We start from the raw sequence: 20,232 nt of genomic DNA, 5'->3' as shown, positions 1-20,232 counted from the left end.
GTGAAGATGGCGGCGCCCGAAGCCATTCGCCGACGCGCCGTCGCCTGGAAAGCGCTCGGCCATTCTTCTGAACTGGAGACGGCAATAGGAGGAAGGGGGGGAAATGGGCGCGTCGGCGGTGGAGTATCTGTGCGTGCCTCCGGCGCACTGGTGGTCGGCTTATATAGGCGGAGGCGCCGCGTGGTAGGCTTGGCCGGCGTGTTACGCGTAGCTTGATGGCGTGGCGGCCGAGGGGACACGCGTCGCTCGGCCTTCACTGCGCCGCCCGTGAGGCATCCATGGAGGCTGACCGGCACGGCAGCGCGCGCAGCGTGCAGCTTTGGCATTGATTCGCCACGGGAAACGAGGCGATGAGGACGACGAAGCGGCGAGAAGAGAGTCGAGTGTAGGATCTAGAAGTAGATGTGTCTAGAGGGGGGGTGATTAGACACTTAATGCTAAAGTTGCAATTTTTAAGCTTTTTCGGTTTAAGTGGAGTTTAGGCACAATTTCAACATACAAAATACATATCAAGCAAGCATGCAAAGAGTATATGAGCAGCGGAATGTAAAGCATGCAACTTGCAAGAATGTAAGGGGAAGGGTTTGGAGAATTCAAACGCAATTGGAGACATGGATGTTTTTCCCGTGGTTCGGATAGGTGGTGCTATCCTACATCCACGTTGATGGAGACTTCAACCCACGAAGGGTAACGGTTGCGCGAGTCCACGGAGGGCTCCACCCACAAAGGGTAACGGTTGCGCGAGTCCACGGAGGGCTCCACCCACGAAGGGTCCACGAAGAAGCAACCACCCACAAAGGGTCCACGAAGAAGCAACCTTGTCTATCCCACCATGGCCATCGCCCACGAAGGACTTGCCTCACTAGCGGTAGATCTTCACGAAGTAGGCGATCTCCTTGCCCTTACAAACTCCTTGGTTCAACTCCACAATCTTGTCAGAGGCTCCCAAGTGACACCTAGCCAATCTAGGAGACACCACTCTCCAAGAAGTAACAAATGGTGTGTAGGTAATGAACTCCTTGCTCTTGTGCTTCAAATGATAGTCTCCCCAACACTCAACTCTCTCTCATAGTATTTGGATTTTGTGGAAAGAAGATTTGAGTGGAAAGCAACTTGGGGAAGGCTAGAGATCAAGATTCATATGGTAGGAATGGAATATCTTGGTCTCAACACATGAGTAGGTGGTTCTCTCTCAGAACATATGAGTTGGAATTGTGTATGTGTTCTGATGGCTCTCTCCACGAATGAAGAGGAGGTGGAGGGGTATATATAGCCTCCACACAAAATCCAACCGTTACACACAGTTTTCCAATCTCGGTGGGACCGAATCAACAAACTCGGTCAGACCGAAAAGGTAAACTTAGTGACCGTTAGAGATTTTCGGTGGGACTGACATGCAACTCGGTAGGACCGATATGGTTAGGGTTTGGGCATAATGTAATCTCGGTGAGACCGATTACACAAACCCGGTGGGACCGATTTTGGTAATAAGCTAACCAGAGAGTTGGTCAGGCAAACTCGGTGGGACCGATTTGCTCTTTCGGTGAGACTGAAAAGTTACAAAAAGGAAACACTGAATTTACATTGCAATCTCGGTGGGACCGATCCACTCTTTTGGTGAGACCGAAAAGTTACGAAAGGGAAACAGAGAGTTTGCAATCCCATCTCGGTGAGACCGAGATCCCTATCGGTAGAACCGAATTGCTAGGGTTTGGCAGTGGCTTATGACAAATGAAACTCGGTGGCGCCGGATAGAAAGAATCGGTAGGACCGAGTTTGGCTTAGGGTTTAGGTCATATGTGGAAGTGGGAAAGTAGCTGAGGATTTTGGAGCATATCATTAAGCACATGAAGCAAGAGGCTCATTAAGCAACACCTCATCCCTCCTTGATAGTATTGGCTTTTCCTATGGACTCAATGTGATCTTGGATCACTAAAATAATGAAGAGTCTTGAGCTTGAAGCTTTAGCCAATCCTTTGTCCTTAGCATCTTGAAGGAGTTCCCACAACCTTTAGTCCATGCCACTCCATTGTTGAACTTATCTGAAACATGCTAGATAGAAATGTTAGTCCAACAAGAGATATGTTGTCATCAATTATCAAAACCACCTAGGGAGCACTTGTGCTTTCAATCTCCCCCTTTTTGGTAATTGATGGCAACATACATCAAAGCTTTAGATAAAGATATAAAGAACAGCAAGTAAAGCTTTGGAAGGACATGTAACAAGCATAGGCTCCCCCTACATGTATGCACTCATGTAAATATGAAATATAGAGGCATGTGAGAGCATAACCATGACAGAGTAGGCAATGTGTTACATGTATCTTGGCCATATGCATCAGAGCAAAATATTATCAAGGAAAATACCTTCATGCTCATGAGTCCTTCTTGCAAACAGTATGTACATAAGCAAGAACTCCTCATACTCATGATTTTGATGCATATACTTACCTTGTGGTCTTGAGTTGGCTTAGGATGGAATGAACCTGCACAAACAAAGTTAGATAACACAGGTACATCCACTAGCCAGAGCAAACAAAACAAACCACAAGAATACCAAGACTGGGATGACATGTAGAGAGTGACAAGACTGGGATGACATTGGATTCAACATGTCCCAAAGAATAAAGATATGCAATGAATTTGACTGATTTCTTTCCCTTAGGTGTCTTGCTCCCCCTGAATCTTACATGGGATATTGGGAGAAGATAGGGAACAGAAAATCAGAGCTGAAAGATACAAATGAACAGAACTTAATGAAAATACATGTCTTTCCCCCCAAAAAGGCATGTGACATCTCTCCTCTTGAACATCAAGCATCAAGCATCTGGGACATCTGGGATCCTTGAGTATTCTCTCCTGCTGGAAGTCTCTCTCTCCCCCTTAATACTTTCTCTCTTGTAGGTTTGGTCCTTGAGACTTTTTCTCTCCCTTGATGTGATCTCTCTCTCCTACAGGCTTTGATGTGATCTCTCTCTCCCCCTTTGACATCAATTTCCAAGAAGGGCTTTCTGGAATCCGTCGTATAGGTTTGGTCCTTGAGACTCAGCACAAAGCAATGGATAAAATTGTGATGCTTGTAGAGGACAAGATTCATTGAGTGGAGCTGGATCAGAAGAAATATAGAACAAGTGGCAAACTGTTTTTCTGATTGCAAAGTCGGTGGCACCGAGTGGCATATTTCGGTGGTACCGAAAAGATTCGGTTGGACCGAAAATTGCAAGTCGGTGAAACCGAGTTTACACAGAGAAAAACACTTGTCACCTCAGCTCACTAGACATGTAGGATCTCACAAAGATTTGCAATGAATTACCTGAAGGATTTGCAAGGAATTGAATGCAGAAAATGCAGAACAAAAACAAAGAGAAAAGAGAAGAAACTGAAAGATCTAGATGAAGTTTTTTTTTTAAAAAAAGAGAAAGAAACTAAACATGCATGAGACAAATGCAATAACACAGAAAAGAACACAAGAGAACTTCATCTAGAGTTGGGCGGTGACATAGTCACCTATGTTAGAGTATATTGACTTAGGAGTCAAGTGAGAACACTTGATCATAGGTCATACGCATTGTTTAAGCTCAAAATGGGGTTACCATTTTTCGTTTAAGCATCTTGATGTATTCACATCTTGTTGAGTTGCTTTGACTCATGTCTTGGAGTAAAGCTTCTCTAAGATGGAATAACATACCTTGGGTGGTGGTGTGGTTCTTGCTCATGTAGTTGAACTTGTGTGGGTGCTCAAGGTTGATGTAGCTCATCAAGAGTTGGGAGCACCACTTGGAGTTTGATTTCATATACCTACATGGGTTAGTTCTTGCAAGGAAGAGCACTTGTGTATCCAAAAATGACAATCATGAAGCTCAACATAGAATTTGTCAAGGGATATGTTTGAATGGTTTTGTGCTTCCTTGTCTTCAACCACCATTGTGTAGAGTCTTGGTGATGTAGAGATTGCTCAAGATGTGAGTGAGTCGCAATCTCATGGAATTAGATTCAACCAAGCACCTACATGGGTTAGACAACATGCAAGGTACAAATATATCCAAGACATAAGATAGTCATCATAAGAGATATATCATGGATTAGTCATAAGCTCATGTCTTGCATGTATCCAATGGAGTTTCTACTCCAAGTTCGAAGCATCAATGATGTTCAATTCTCCTCTCAACCTGCAAAACACTTTCTCATCAAGTGGTTTAGTAAATATATCCGCTAATTGCTTATCGGTGCGAACGTGCTTAAGATTAATGTCACCCTTAGCAACATGATCTCGAATGAAATGATGATGAACTTCAATATGCTTAGTTCGAGAATGTTGTAAAGGATTACGACCAATTTTGATAGCACTTTCATTGTCACAAAGTAGTGGAACATGTTTCACATAAATCCCATAATCTTTAAGAGTTTGGGTCATCCAAAGTAATTGAGCACAACATGAACCAGCGGCAATGTATTCCGCTTCGGCGGTGGATAAGGATACCGAGTTTTGTTTCTTGGAAGACCAAGACACAAGAGATCTACCAAGAAATTGACAAGTACCCGAAGTGGACTTTCTATCAATCTTGTCTCCGGCATAATCCGAGTCAGAATAGCCAACAAGATCAAAAGAAGACCTCTTAGGATACCAAATGCCAAAATTTGGTGTATGGATTAAATATCTCACTATCCTTTTCACAACCTTAAGATGACATTCTTTAGGAGCAGCTTGATATCGTGCACACATGCACACACTTAGCATAATATCGGACGTGAAGCACATAGGTATAACAATGAACCAATCATAGAGCGATAAACCTTTTGATCAACCGGTTCACCATCTTTGGTCAAATCATTATGTCCACTAGTAGGCATGGGTGTAGACATACCTTTGCATTCTTGCATATTGAACTTCTTGAATAAGTCCTTGGTGTACTTTGTTTGAGAGACAAATGTACCTTCCTTAGTTTGCTTGATTTGCAAACCGAGAAAGAATTTGAGTTCACTCATCATAGACATCTCAAACTTCTCTGACATTAGCTTTCCAAACTTTTCACTAAAGAGAGGGTTAGTTGAACCAAATATGATATCATCAACATAAATTTGGCATACAAATAGTTCTCCATTAACCCTTTTAGTAAAAAGAGTAGAATCAATTTTACCAATTTCAAAACCACTTGTAGTAAGGAACTTGGTCAAGCATTTATACCATGCTCTAGAAGCTTGTTTAAGACCATAAAGAGCTTTGTGAAGTTTGTAAACATGATTTGGTTTCTTAGGATTGATAAAGCTGGGAGGTTGTTTGACATAAACTTCCTCCTCTATTTCACCATTTAGAAAAGCACTTTTAATGTCCATTTGGTACAAGGTGATATTATGGTGATTAGCATAGGCAAGTAAGATGCGAATGGACTCAAGTCTAGCAACGGGAGCATATGTCTCACCATAGTCCATACCTTCGACTTGTGTGTACCCTTGGGCGACGAGACGTGCTTTGTTGCGAACCACTTGTCCATCTTCATCTTGCTTGTTGCGAAATACCCATTTGGTACCAATGATGTTGTGGTTGTTGTCGGGCTTCTCAACCAATGTCCAAACTTGGTTTCTCTCAAAGTTGTGTAGCTCTTCATGCATAGCGTTTATCCAATCCGGATCTTCCAATGCTTCTTCAACCTTCATAGGTTCAATGCTAGAGATGAATGAATAGTTTTCACAAAAGTTAGCTAAACGAGTTTTTGAGCGAGTGATTCTCCCGGTTTGTATATCATTGAGGATTTGCTCGACGGGATGATCTTTGGCAATTCTTGCTCGAACTCATGAGAGCTTTTGCTTGGGTCTTCGTTGAACATCTTCTTCATCTTGTTCTTCTTCTTGGCCTTCTTCATTGTTGACGTCGCCGTTCTCCTGTCGTGGTGGAGAAAGAGGTTGTTGATGTTCGTCTTGATGCATTTCCTTGTCTTCTTCATCTTGGTGTGTCCCACTTGTGGATGCTCCCGTGTCGATTCTTGGTTCACCTTGTCGTGAAGTAGAAGCTTCCACTTGGACGGATGAAGTACTCTCCTTCACCTCCGTTGGACGAATTTTGCCAATGGACAAGTCTTGGATTGCTTCTGAAGGGTCTTTGTCTCCTACATCAATTGGCAATTGCTCTACTTGCGAGCCATTAGATTCATCAAACTTCACGTCTACCGTCTCTTCAACCTTTCGGGTGAAATTGTTGTAGACACGGTAAGTGTGAGAGTTTGAGCCATAACCAAGTAGAAAACCTTCATGAGATTTAGGAGCAAACTTTGAACGACGATGCTTATCAAGAATGTAGCACTTTGAGCTGAATACTCGAAAGTATCCAACTTGGGGTTTGTTACCAATGAGAAGCTCGTATGCCGTCTTGCCGAGTAGCTTGTGAAGATATAAGCGATTTGTTGCGTGACAAGCTGTCTCAACCGCTTCTGCCCAAAAGTACTTCGGCGTCTTGTATTCATCAAGCATCGTTCTTGCCATTTCGATGAGCGTCCGGTTCTTCCTCTCAACAACTCCATTTTGTTGAGGTGTGTACGTAGCCGAGAACTCGTGTGAAATCCCTTCTTCGTCAAGAAAGGTGTCCACATTTGCGTTCTTGAACTCCGTTCCGTTGTCACTCTGAACCTTCTTGATCTTCACGTCAAACTGATTTTGGGCCTTCCTAGCGAAGTTTCTGAAGATCTTCTGGACCTGCGACTTGTCATCAAGAAAGAACACCCACGTAAATCTTGAAAAATCATCAACTATAACTAGACCAAAAGAATTTCCACCGAGACTCTTGTAGGCGTTGGGACCAAAAAGATCCATATGAAGTAGCTCGAGTGGCCTCCTTGTGGTCATGATGTTCTTCACAGGATGTCTTCCTCCAACCTGTTTACCTACTTGACAAGCACTGCAAAGTCTATCCTTATCAAATATGACATCGTTAACTCCAAGGATATGATTTCCTTTAATAAGCTTGTCAAGGTTTCTCATGCCAACATGACCTAGTCGTCTATGCCACAACCAACCTTTTGAGGATTTAGCAATAAAGCAAGTTTTAGGTTGTGCCTTTTTAGAGAAATCGACAATGTAAAGATCACCTCTACGCACACTGGTAAAGACCATTTTATGATTGTCTCGACGAAATACTTGGCAATCTACCTTAGTAAATAGGACATTCAAACCGAAATCAGCAAGTCTAGATACTGAAAGTAAGTTGTAGCCGAGAGATTCAACGAGCATGACATTTTGAATGGAACTATCATGTGAGATGGCCACCTTACCAAGGCCAACCACTTTACCCTTTGAATTATCACCAAAGGTGACATATTTTCGAGGACCGTCATTTTCAGCAAGCTCACGAAACATCTCTTCATCTCCGGTCATATGATCAGTACATCCACTATCAAGAACCCATTCCTTTCCTCCTGATTCATATCCCCGAAGATTTGCCATAAGACCAAAATGTCTCATTGCATCATCAAGATCGAAGTCACTATCATCATCATCATCATAGTATCCATGTTCATCATGATCTTGTGACTCATCATTTCCTAGAGAGGGTAATTCATTAGATAAATGGTCATCAAAGTGGTCACTTTTATGAATTCTTATAGCTTCGAATATAATGTCACTAATGATTCCAACATCTCCTTTAGCATGCTTAAGATTGGTAAGTTCAAAAAGACAATTACCAAAACTAGGATCACTAGAGTTCATCTTACTCAAGGCAATAGATATATGGAGAATTTCATCCAAAGTTTTCAAGGAATGATCGGGAAATCGTTCCTCAAGAAATTTCCATATAGTATAGGCACAATTAAGAGTAGGCAAACTAGCAATCAAATTTTTGGGCAATCCTCTAATGATGAGATCAATATTTCTAAGATTGCGAATCATGTCAATATCTTCATCTAGGGTAGGATGCAAAGGATCAATATGAGGAGCACAAGGACTAGCAATATACTTGTTCAAATGATATTGATTGAAGATTACAAGCATTTCATTTTTCCACTCATGAAAATACTCTCCATCAAGAATAGGCACTCTACGTCTAAGACTCCCTAAGGTAGACACATCCATCTTCCTCCAATGGTGATTAAACCAAGGCAATGGATAACAAAGCTCTGATACCACTTGTAGGATCTAGAAGTAGATGTGTCTAGAGGGGGGTGATTAGACACTTAATGCTAAAGTTGCAATTTTTAAGCTTTTTCGGTTTAAGTGGAGTTTAGGCACAATTTCAACATACACAATACATATCAAGCAAGCATGCAAAGAGTATATGAGCAGCGGAATGTAAAGCATGCAACTTGCAAGAATGTAAGGGGAAGGGTTTGGAGAATTCAAACGCAATTGGAGACACGGATGTTTTTCCCGTGGTTCGGATAGGTGGTGCTATCCTACATCCACGTTGATGGAGACTTCAACCCACGAAGGGTAACGGTTGTGCGAGTCCACGGAGGGCTCCACCCACAAAGGGTAACGGTTGCGCGAGTCCACGGAGGGCTCCACCCACGAAGGGTCCACGAAGAAGCAACCACCCACAAAGGGTCCACGAAGAAGCAACCTTGTCTATCCCACCATGGCCATCGCCCACGAAGGACTTGCCTCACTAGCGGTAGATCTTCACGAAGTAGGCGATCTCCTTGCCCTTACAAACTCCTTGGTTCAACTCCACAATCTTGTCAGAGGCTCCCAAGTGACACCTAGCCAATCTAGGAGACACCACTCTCCAAGAAGTAACAAATGGTGTGTAGGTAATGAACTCCTTGCTCTTGTGCTTCAAATGATAGTCTCCCCAACACTCAACTCTCTCTCATAGGATTTGGATTTTGTGGAAAGAAGATTTGAGTGGAAAGCAACTTGGGGAAGGCTAGAGATCAAGATTCATATGGTAGGAATGGAATATCTTGGTCTCAACACATGAGTAGGTGGTTCTCTCTCAGAACATATGAGTTGGAATTGTGTATGTGTTCTGATGGCTCTCTCCACGAATGAAGAGGAGGTGGAGGGGTATATATAGCCTCCACACAAAATCCAACCGTTACACACAGTTTTCCAATATCTGTGGGACCGAATCAACAAACTCGGTCAGACCGAAAAGGTAAACTTAGTGACCGTTAGAGATTTTCGGTGGGACTGACATGCAACTCGGTAGGACCGATATGGTTAGGGTTTGGGCATAACGTAATCTCGGTGAGACCGATTACACAAACCCGGTGGGACCGATTTTGGTAATAAGCTAACCAGAGAGTTGGTCAGGCAAACTCGGTGGGACCGATTTGCTCTTTCGGTGAGACCGAAAAGTTACAAAAAGGAAACACTGAATTTACATTGCAATCTCGGTGGGACCGATCCGCTCTTTCGGTGAGACCGAAAAGTTATGAAAGGGAAACAGAGAGTTTGCAATCCCATCTCGGTGAGACCGAGATCCCTATCGGTAGAACCGAATTGCTAGGGTTTGGCAGTGGCTTATGACAAATGAAACTCGGCGGCGCCGGATAGAAAGAATCGGTAGGACCGAGTTTGGCTTAGGGTTTAGGTCATATGTAGAAGTGGGAAAGTAGCTGAGGATTTTGGAGCATATCATTAAGCACATGAAGCAAGAGGCTCATTAAGCAACACCTCATCCCTCCTTGATAGTATTGGCTTTTCCTATGGACTCAATGTGATCTTGGATCACTAAAATGTAAAATGAAGAGTCTTGAGCTTGAAGCTTTAGCCAATCCTTTGTCCTTAACATCTTGAAGGAGTTCCCACAACCTTTAGTCCATGCCACTCCATTGTTGAACTTATCTGAAACATGCTAGATAGAAATGTTAGTCCAACAAGAGATATGTTGTCATCAATTATCAAAACCAACTAGGGAGCACTTGTGCTTTCATCGAGTCGCTGACGCGGCTGGCCCGCGGCTCTTCGCGCCAAAAACGATTCGCCCAGCGCCGCCGAGCGACCCCCAGTGCGCCGAGTTTGGGTTGGGTCCGCCGGCGCCAATTTCGGACCGAGCCGGCGAAAACTGGGCCCTTGGGGGCTTGACTGGGCCGATTTTTTGGTGTCGGCGGCCGAAAAATCGCCTGGGGGGCCTTCTTGGGGCCGCGGCTGGAGATGCTCTTAGACGCACAATTCGGGACCCCCTACCTGAGATTCGCCGGTTTTGACACCAACAACGGGATCTAGACGGGCCCCACAGATCAATACTAGTCTTTTCTGCACACTTTGTCCTCACTCGTGTGCACCTGGGAGCAACTTCCCGGTCGGTCACCCATCCTGAAATTACTCCAAGCTGAGCACGCTTAACTTTGGAGTTCTTTCCGAATAGGCTCCCGGAAAAGAAGGAATTCCTTATTGATATGAGTAGTCTATCATCCGTAATAAGCCAGGCTATCACATACACCCCACTTAGAGGAATCGACGTCCTCGTCGGGCCACAGGAACGTTCCTCTTGGCACATATGTCTGTGCTTCCAGTCCAGCACATGTTCCATGTCGTGTGCCACGACGGGTTACAAACGTCATGCGCAACATGACTGCGCACATGTCCGCAAACATCCGTGTAACCGCAAGGGTTGGCTCTGATACCAACTTGTAACGCCCCGGACACACCCGCCGATAGTCGTTACTCCTGGCGGGATCTAGACTGGCCCCATAGATCAATAGTAGTCTTTTCTGCGTACTTTGTCCTCACTCATGTGCACCCGGGAGCAACTTCCCGATTGGTCACCCATCCTGAAATTACTCCAAGCTAAGCACGCTTAACTTTGAAGTTCTTTCCGAATGGGCTCCCAGAAAAGAAGGAATTCCTTATTGATATGAGTAGTATATCATCCCTAATAAGTCAAGCTATCACATGATACCTTTCTCCTTTGTAGGGTGCAACATATCCAATTCTATTAGGATAGCCAGCGTCTACAAGGTAGTGCTTGCCTAAATAACATAGAGAGTAATGAATGTATGTTGTTGGATATATGAGATACCTTGCAACAAGTAAAAAACTCACCTTTTGGAGGATGGGGAAAGGTAGCCTTATCCATATGCATTGCGGTATATAGCACAGTTGTGTCATGCATAGAACCAGGTTGACCAATAGAAGCATAAGTGAAATGCATATCAAAGTCACATATTGCCATCACATTCTGAGTTATTGCTCCGGTTCTTCCGATGTACCTCACTTGTCCAGACTCAGGAATAGAAGCCCTAATGTGAGTCACATCTATTGCACCAATGCAGTCTTTAAAGTGTGGATAAGCCCTTCTGTCATTCAGAATCCTTGGATGTATGGTCCTAAAATTTGGGTCCTTAGGCTTGATGTAGTCAGCAGACATCTTCACCACACGAAGTAGTACCTCATGGAATTTGCGATGGATTGTATCTGCGGAATGTTTGAAATGGTTTTGGGTTCTTCTATTCGATTCACACCCACCCAAGGTCCACAGGAACATAGCAAGAGACTCATAACTACTAACAAATGGGGAATGGTTGAGCCCGTACTTATCCTTCAACAAGTCATGAAGTTCAAAGTATACCGTTGCCTTCATTCTCAGCATGGTGAAGGTCTCTCCGGGTGTACCAATAGTCTCCTGCAACCATCCAAATCCACTCAAGATAGATGTCCTAGGATTGGCCTTCATCACCCAATTGTCACAATACTTCCCAAATATGGTTGATGCACTCAGATACATAATGTTCATTTCTTGTGTATGGGCACAAATCATTCTTTTCTTCATTTCATAATAGTTTTCATCGTCACTTTCACTGTCATATGACATTTGCACATACACAACCAATGAGTTAACAAACAACGGCTAGCATGGAGAACAAGAAATATGAAGACGAAACTCCACTTCATACATAAATATTATCCAACCAGTTATTACAAGCCATATAGGAAACAATTGTTCAACAATGAGTACTTAAAATATTGTTCAACCACACACATAGTAAATAAAATGGTTCGGTAGCATAGAACATAAGCAACCATCACACATATGGCATAAACTGGGAACTACTAGTTCCCGTACTTGACATTGAACTTCCTCTTTAGCCAACCCAAACAAGTGTGAACACTCATGCTCAGAAACATCTCCCTTTGCTCTCTCTTGATGAAAAGCTCAGAGGCAATGAAGTGCTCATCGCTACCTTATATTGCACCACAAGCAATTGCTTCCTTCATAACAGATGTAACAGAGGTGGTGTCATTGTGCTTAAAGAATGACTGAAATGACGAGTGTGATTCCTTACAAACAACTTGGTGATAATCCGAGTGTTTTCAATAGTCCATTCGGCAACCATTTTCAACAACTCTATATAAAAGTCCATGTCACTTTGCGTGTGCTAATAAAAACCTATAGCCTGATGCTCAACTGATCCAATGGGTGAAAACATAGGAGTATGAATAAGATTGTAAAACAAACTATACTTTCTAGTAGTCTGAATATGTTTTTTTCCTATCTCTAGAACCACAATGTGAAATCAAGTTTTTCTGATAAAAAATGGAGTAGATTAACTGCAATGCTAAGGAATGGTACGGAGTGCAGTAACCATGTACTCCCTCCATTCCTAAATATAAATCTTCTTAGAGATTCTAATGCGGACTACATACGGAGCAAAATGATTGAATCTACACTCATAAAATATGTCTATATACATCCGTATGTACTTCTTATCAAAATCTCGACTTATATTTAGGAATGGAAGGAGTATTAAAATCGTCCAATTCTCCTACACATATTCTGATGATTCCTCAACCCCTCCCTCCCAAGAAAGAATAAAGGACATATAGTGGTCGTAACCACCTAAGTTAGCCACCCATAATGTATATAAGATGCCATGCACACACTACAAACTGTCAAGGGTAAGTCAGGAAATGCAATTGTATGCTAGAATTGCCATCTATTTTCAATAAGCGGAAATACACCAGAAAAAAGATCAAAATAAAAGAGGGTTAGCACAACAACATACAGGTTTAATCCTAGTGTAATACAAAAAAAAATGATCTTGACCTTGTGGTGTAACTCTTTTACTGTTGGTGTAGTACAAAAAAAGTGATTTGGACCTTGTGTCATAACTCTTTTACAGTTGGTATACAGGTAAACCTTATTTGCTTCATCAAATAGAAGGTTGCACTTTGAACAAAATTTAGCACACCTACTTTTGCAGCTTTTGCTATCTGTGAAAAATGAATTATATATGTCCAGTAATTGATCCACGAATACAAGTGACATAACTGAATAATGAAGCAGTGGCCATGATACACGTCAGATTAGTTATTCACGTCATGTAAGCATCTCATCAAGATCTCTTAGTCTTTGTAGTCCTTCACTAATTAAAACGTAATATTTTGCTTACCATCACAATGACATTTTGTTTTTCAATCTCAGCCCTTGTTGTCTACCTCAACTCACCTTGACAACGAACTGACAAGCATAATCAGCATAGTTCAATGAGCACGCAACACATAAAAGAGAAACATTTTAAAGTAGCCAACCACAAGCATGATTAGGGGCTTGGCTAGTTAAGTGTGGTGACTGCCTAACAAATTGGAAGACACATGCATGAAAGATGAAAGCCATGAATTGGTTCATTAAAGAACACACATTTCTTAATACTCCCTCCGTCTGGAAATACTTATCAGAGAAATGGATATATCTAGACGTATTTTAGTTCTAGATACATCTATTTTTATCCATTCTCCCGACAAGTATTTTCGGGCGGAAGGAGTAGCAAGCAGGGATAACACCATCTGGATCTTCTTTTCACACTAAAAATTCAACATAACTGGGTAGATATACATGTATATGCACCAAGTATGCCACAAATTCATCAATTACATGATATACAATTAGTCAACTGTCAGATAAGTTGCATGAAAAGTTTAACATGTCCTCAAGTGGAAATTAAACGACTATAATGTATACCTATGCTGCTACTTGTGCATCAGCGATGCTATAACTTGCATGATCATATATATAACTCATTCTATATTGGCAGTTATGCAGTTGCATCAATTTTACATATATTTTTTATCTTTCTAAATAATACAAGACACAAAGTTCCTATGTGCTTCAGGAATGGAAATCTGCTAATGATCTATGTGGCTTACATGTGTGCAACATGTCCAACTCAGGCAGGATCTACAGAGGATAATCATCTTCTTACAGTTCACCATGCAACTATGAGTACACGTAAAAGATATGTAGACCACACTGGAGGAATATCATTATGTTATTTACAGATTATACTACATTGTTCTCTGAAACATCAACTTGTATGGGGACTTTCAACTAACACCCAGGGGTCGCACATACATATGTTTTATTTCAACGAACACCTAATAATCCGCTCACTCAAAAAATGAATTCCACCAACCTGTAAGCAATTCAAAGTCCACAAGTGTCACTCAAAAGTTTGAGCATCACACTGCCCAGTGGCTGACACATAATATTTCTTAATGGAAATCAAGGTGCAAGAGAGCAATCGAAGTACGCACTGGGTATACTATTGGAAACCAACATCTAGATCTAAAATGAAAATGAGGAGGAGGGGGATTAGGCGGGCTTGCCGCGTAGTCGGCCACCGCCGCCAGAGTTGAGGTTTAATCTTACTTCTCTCTATAATTTCTTGTACAAAGTCGGTGTTGGGGTTCAGTGCAGGTGGCGGCGGTGGCGACGGCTCCACTAGGAGATTGGAGGCGGCATCTCCTCTGGCAAGTTGGCGGCGGTGATCCCGGACATCGGCGGCGGCAGATCCTCTAGGGGAGACGACAGATCGTACCATGGTGACAATGAGAGACAGAAGATCGTACGTTGATGTCTACTACACAACCTTCTTCTTGTAGACGTTGTTGGGCCTCCAAGTGCAGAGGTTTGTAGGACAGTAGCAAATTTCCCTCAAGTGGATGACCTAAGGTTTATCAATCCGTAGGAGGCGTAGGATGAAGATGGTCTCTCTCAAGCAACCCTGCAACCAAATAACAAAGAGTCTCTTGTGTCCCCAACACACCCAATACAATGGTAAATTGTATAGGTGCACTAGTTCGGCGAAGAGATGGTGATACAAGTGGTATATGGATAGTAGATATAAGGTTTTGTAATCTGAAAATATAAAAACAGCAAGGTAACTAATGATAAAAGTGAGTACAAACGATATTGCAATGCTAGGAAACAAGTCCTAGGGTTCATACTTTCACTAGTGCAAGTTTTCTCAACAATGATAACATAGTTGGATCACATAACTATCCCTCAACATGCAACAAAGAGTCACTCCAAAGTCACTAATAGCGGAGAACAAACGAAGAGATTATGGTAGGGTACGAAACCACCTCAAAGTTATTCTTTCCAATCAATCCATTGGGCTATTCCTATAAATGTCACAAACAGCCCTAGAGTTCGTACTGGAATAACACCTTAAGACACAAATCAACCAAAACCCTAATGTCACCTAGATACTCCAATTTCACCTCAAGTATCCGTGGGTATGATTATACGATATGCATCACACAATCTCAGATTCATCTATTCAACCAACACATAGAACCTCAAAGAGTGCCCCAAAGTTTCTACCGGAGAATCAAGACGAAAACATGTGCCAACCCCTATGCATAGGTTCATGGGCGGAACCCGCAAGTTGGTCACCAAAACATACATCAAGTGAATCACGTGATATCCCATTGTCACCACACATATGCACGGCAAGACATACATCAAGTGTTCTCAAATCTTTAAAGACTCAATCCGATAAGATAACTTCAATGGGGAAACTCAATCCATTACAAGAGAGTAGAGGGGGAGAAGAAACATCATAGGATCCAAATATAATAGCAAAGCTCGCGATACATCAAGATCGTATCACCTCAAGAACACGAGAGAGAGAGAGAGAGAGAGATCAAACACATAGCTACTGGTACATACCCTCAGCCCCGAGGGAGAACTACTCCATCCTCGTCATGGAGAGCACCGGGATGATGAAGATGGCCACCGGAGAGGGATTCCCCCTCCGGCAGGGTGCCGGAACGGGTCTAGGTTGGCTTTCGGTGGCTACGAAGGCTTCTGGCGGCGGAACTCCCGATCTATTGTGCTCCTCGATGTTTTTAGGATATATGGAGATATATAGGCGGAAGAAGTACATCAGGGGAGCCACGAGGGGCCCACGAGGGTGGAGGGCGCTCCTAGGGGGTGGGCGCGCCCCCCTGCCTCGTGGCTTCCTTGTTGACCCCCTTACGTGCACTCCAAGTCTTCTAGGTTTCTTCTGGTCCAAAACTAAGTTCCGTGAAGTTTCAGGTCAATTGGACTCCGTTTGATTTTCCTTTTCTTCGAACCCCTAAAATAGGCAAAAAAACAGAAACTGGCACTGGGCTCTAGGTTAATAGGTTAGTCCCAAAAATCATATAAAATAGCATATAAATGCATATAAAACATCCAAGGTTGATAATATAATAGCATGGAACAATCAAAAATTATGGATATGTTGGAGACGTATCAGCATCCCCAAGATTAATTCCTGCTCGTCCTCGAGTAGGTAAATGATAAAAACAGAATTTTTGATGTGGAATGCTACCTAACATATTTCTCTAAGTAATTCTTTTTATTGTAGCATGAATGTTCAGATCCATAAGATTCAAGACAAAAGTTTAATATTGACATAAAAACAATAATACTTCAAGCATACTAACTAAGCAATCATGTCTTCTCAAAATAATTCTTTTTATTGTAGCATGAATGTTCAGATCCATAAGATTCAAGACAAAAGTTTAATATTGACATAAAAACAATAATACTTCAAGCATACTAACTAAGCAATCATGTCTTCTCAAAATAACATAGCCAAAGAAAGCTATCCCTACAAAATCATATAGTCTGGCTATGCTCCATCTTCACCACACAAAATATTTAAATCATGCACAACCCCGATGACAAGCCAAGCAATTGTTTCATACTTTTGATGTTCTCAAACTTTTTCAATCTTCACGCAATATATGAGCGTGAGCCATGGATATAGCACTATAGGTGGAATGGAATGGTGGTTGTGGAGATGACAAAAAGGAGAAGATTGTCTCACATCAACTAGGCGTATCAACGGGCTATGGAGATGCCCATCAATAGATATCAATGTGAGTGAGTAGGGATTGCCATGCAACGGATGCACTAGAGCTATAAGTATATGAAAGCTCAACAGAAGAAACTAAGTGGGTGTGCATCCAACTTGCTTGCTCACGAAGACCTAGGGCATTTTGAGGAAGCCCATCATTGGAATATACAAGCCAAGTTCTATAATGAAAGATTCCCACTAGTATATGAAAGTGACAGCATAGGAGACTCAATATCATGAAGATCATGGTGCTACTTTGAAGCACAAGTGTGGTAAAAGGATAGTAGCATTGCCCCTTCTCTCTTTTTCTCTCATTCATTTTTTTCTTTTTTTATTTGGGCCTTCTCCCTCTTTTTTTATGGCCTCTTTCCTCTTTTTTTATTTGGGCTTCTTTGGCCTCTTTTATTTATTTATTTTCGTCCGGAGTCTCATCCCGACTTGTGGGGGAATCATAGTCTCCATCATCCTTTCCTCACTGGGACAATGCTCTAATAATGATGATCATCACACTTTTATTTACTTACAACTCAAGAATTACAACTCGATACTTAGAACAAGATATGACTCTATATGAATGCCTTCGGCGGTGTACCGGGATGTGCAATGATGCATGAGTGACATGTATGAAAGAATTATGAACGGTGGCTTTGCCACAAATACAATGTCAACTACATGATCATGCAAAGCAATATGACAATGATGGAGCGTGTCATAATAAACGAAACGGTGGAAAGTTGCATGGCAATATATCTCGGAATGGCTATGGAAATGCCATAATAGGTAGATATGGTGGCTGTTTTGAGGAAGATATATGGTGGGTTTATGGTACCGGCGAAAGTTGCGCGGTACTAGAGAGGCTAGCAATGGTGGAAGGGTGAGAGTGCGTATAATCCATGGACTCAACATTAGTCATGAAGAAATCACATACTTATTGCAAAAATTTATTAGTTATCGAAACAAAGTACTATGCGCATGCTCCTAGGGGGATAGATTGGTAGGAAAAGACCATCGCTCGTCCCCGACTGCCACTCATAAGGAGGACAATCAACAAACAAATCATGCTCCGACTTCATCACATAACGGTTAACCATACGTGCATGCTACGGGAATCACAAACTTCAACACAAGTATTTCTAAAATTCACAACTACTCAACTAGCATGACTCTAATATCACCATCTTCATATCTCAAAACAATTATCAAGTATCAAACTTCTCATAGTATTCAATGCACTCTATATTAAAGTTTTTATTATATCCCTCTTGGATGCCCATCATATTAGGACTAGTTTCATAACCAAAGCAAATTACCATTCTATTCTAAATACTCTCAAATAATATAAGTGAAGCATGAGAGTTCATCTATTTCTTCAAAATAAAACCACCACCGTGCTCTAAAAGACATAAGTGAAGCATTAGGGCAACGACAAACTACTCCGAAAGATATAAGTGAAGATCAATGAGTAGTCGGATAATTATGCAACTATATGAAGACTATCTAACATTTAAGAATTTCAGATCTTGGTATTTTATTCAAGCATCAAGCAAATCCTAACAAAATAAATTGACACTCCAAGCAAAACACATATCATGTGGCGAATAAAAATATAGCTCCAAGTAAAGTTACCGATGAACGAAGACGAAAGAGGGGATGCCTTCTGGGGCATCCCCAAGCTTAGGCTCTTGGAAATCCTTGAATACTACCTTGGGGTGCCTTGGGCATCCCCAAGATTAGGCTCTTTCCACTCCTTATTCCATAGTCCATCGAATCCTTACCCAAAACTTGAAAACTTCACAACACAAAACTTAACAGAAAACTCGTAAGCTCCGTTAGTATAAGAAAATAAATCACCACTTCAAGGTAATGTAATGAACTCATTATTTATTTATATTGGTGTTAAACCTAATGTATTCCAACTTCTATATGGTTTATAAACTCTTTTACTAGCCATAGATTCATCAAAATAAGTAAACAACACATCAAAAAAACAGAATCTGTCAAAAACAGAACAGTCTGTAGTAATCTGGATCAAACATATACTTATGGAACTCATAAATTTCTAAAATAAATTGGTGGACCTGAGTAATTTGTCTATTAATCATCTGCAAAAATAATTAACTCAATAGCACTCTCCAATAAAAACTGGCAGCAATTCTCGTGAGCGCTAAAGTTTCTGTTTTTTACAGCATGATCAACAAGACTTTCCCCAAGTCTTCCCAAAGGTTCTACTTGGCACAAACACTAATTAAAAGCATAAAACCACATCTAAACAGAGGATAGATGAATTATTTATTACTAAACAGGAACAAAGAGTAAGGAACAAAAATAAAATTGGGTTTCCTCCCAACAAGCGCTATCGTTTAACGCCCCTAGCTAGGCATGATGATTTCAATGGTGCTCACATAAAGGATAAGAATTGAAACATAAAGAGAGCATCATGAAGAATATGACTAGGACATTTAAGTCTAACCCAGTTCCTATGCATAGGGATTATGTGAGCAAACAACTTGTGGGAACAAGAATCAACTTGCATAGGAAAGCAAAACAAGCATAACTTCAAGATTTTAAGCACATAGAGAGGAAACTTGATATTATTGCAATTCCTACAAGCATATATTCCTCCCTCATAATAATTTTCAGTAGCATCATGAATTAATTTAACAATATAACTAGCACCTAAAGCATTCTTTTCATGATCTACAAGCATAGAAATTTTATTACTCTCCACATAAGCAAATCTATTCTCATTCGGAATAGTGGGAGTATCATAAGAAACTCGAATACTATAAATTGTTTCCACATTAAAAGAGTAATGATCAGAAAATGGGTAGCCATAATCATGACAAGTTTTATAAATATAATCACTACTTTTTATAGCATAAGTATCATCACAATAATCATCATAAGTAGGAGGCATGCTATCATCATTATAAATTTGCATATCAAAACTTGGAAGACTAAAAATATCATCTTCATTAAACGTAGCATCCCCAATATTGGGACAAACATTAATTGCAGCAAATATATTCTCAAAAACATCATCTTCAACAAACATAGCATCCCCAAGCTTGGGCCTTTTCATATCATAAGCATAATCACTCTCATCATTAATAGTATGGATAGCACCAATAGTATAGCAATTATCATATTCTTCCAAGCAAGTGCCAAA

At 41.3% G+C, this 20,232-nt stretch overlaps 1 protein-coding gene across 1 annotated transcript; it reads right to left on the bottom strand.

The window, feature by feature from the left end:
* Positions 1-10,815: 10,815 nt before the first annotated feature.
* On the bottom strand, positions 10,816-11,668 carry LOC147965865 (uncharacterized). Its single transcript, XM_087530639.1, has 2 exons — positions 10,978-11,668; positions 10,816-10,904 (listed from the first exon to the last, which is right to left on the bottom strand). The coding sequence occupies exons 1-2, from the start codon at positions 11,666-11,668 to the stop codon at positions 10,816-10,818; spliced, it is 780 nt and encodes a 259-aa protein (XP_087386765.1).
* Positions 11,669-20,232: the final 8,564 nt, after the last annotated feature.

The sequence above is a fragment of the Triticum urartu genome, chromosome 6A, assembly GCF_056163025.1.
Source record: "Triticum urartu cultivar PI428250 chromosome 6A, HENAU_Tu73, whole genome shotgun sequence".
NCBI classification, from domain to species: Eukaryota; Viridiplantae; Streptophyta; class Magnoliopsida; order Poales; family Poaceae; genus Triticum; species Triticum urartu.
The sequence above is the reverse complement of the archived record's forward strand: the minus strand, read 5'-3'. Positions and strand labels throughout refer to the sequence as shown.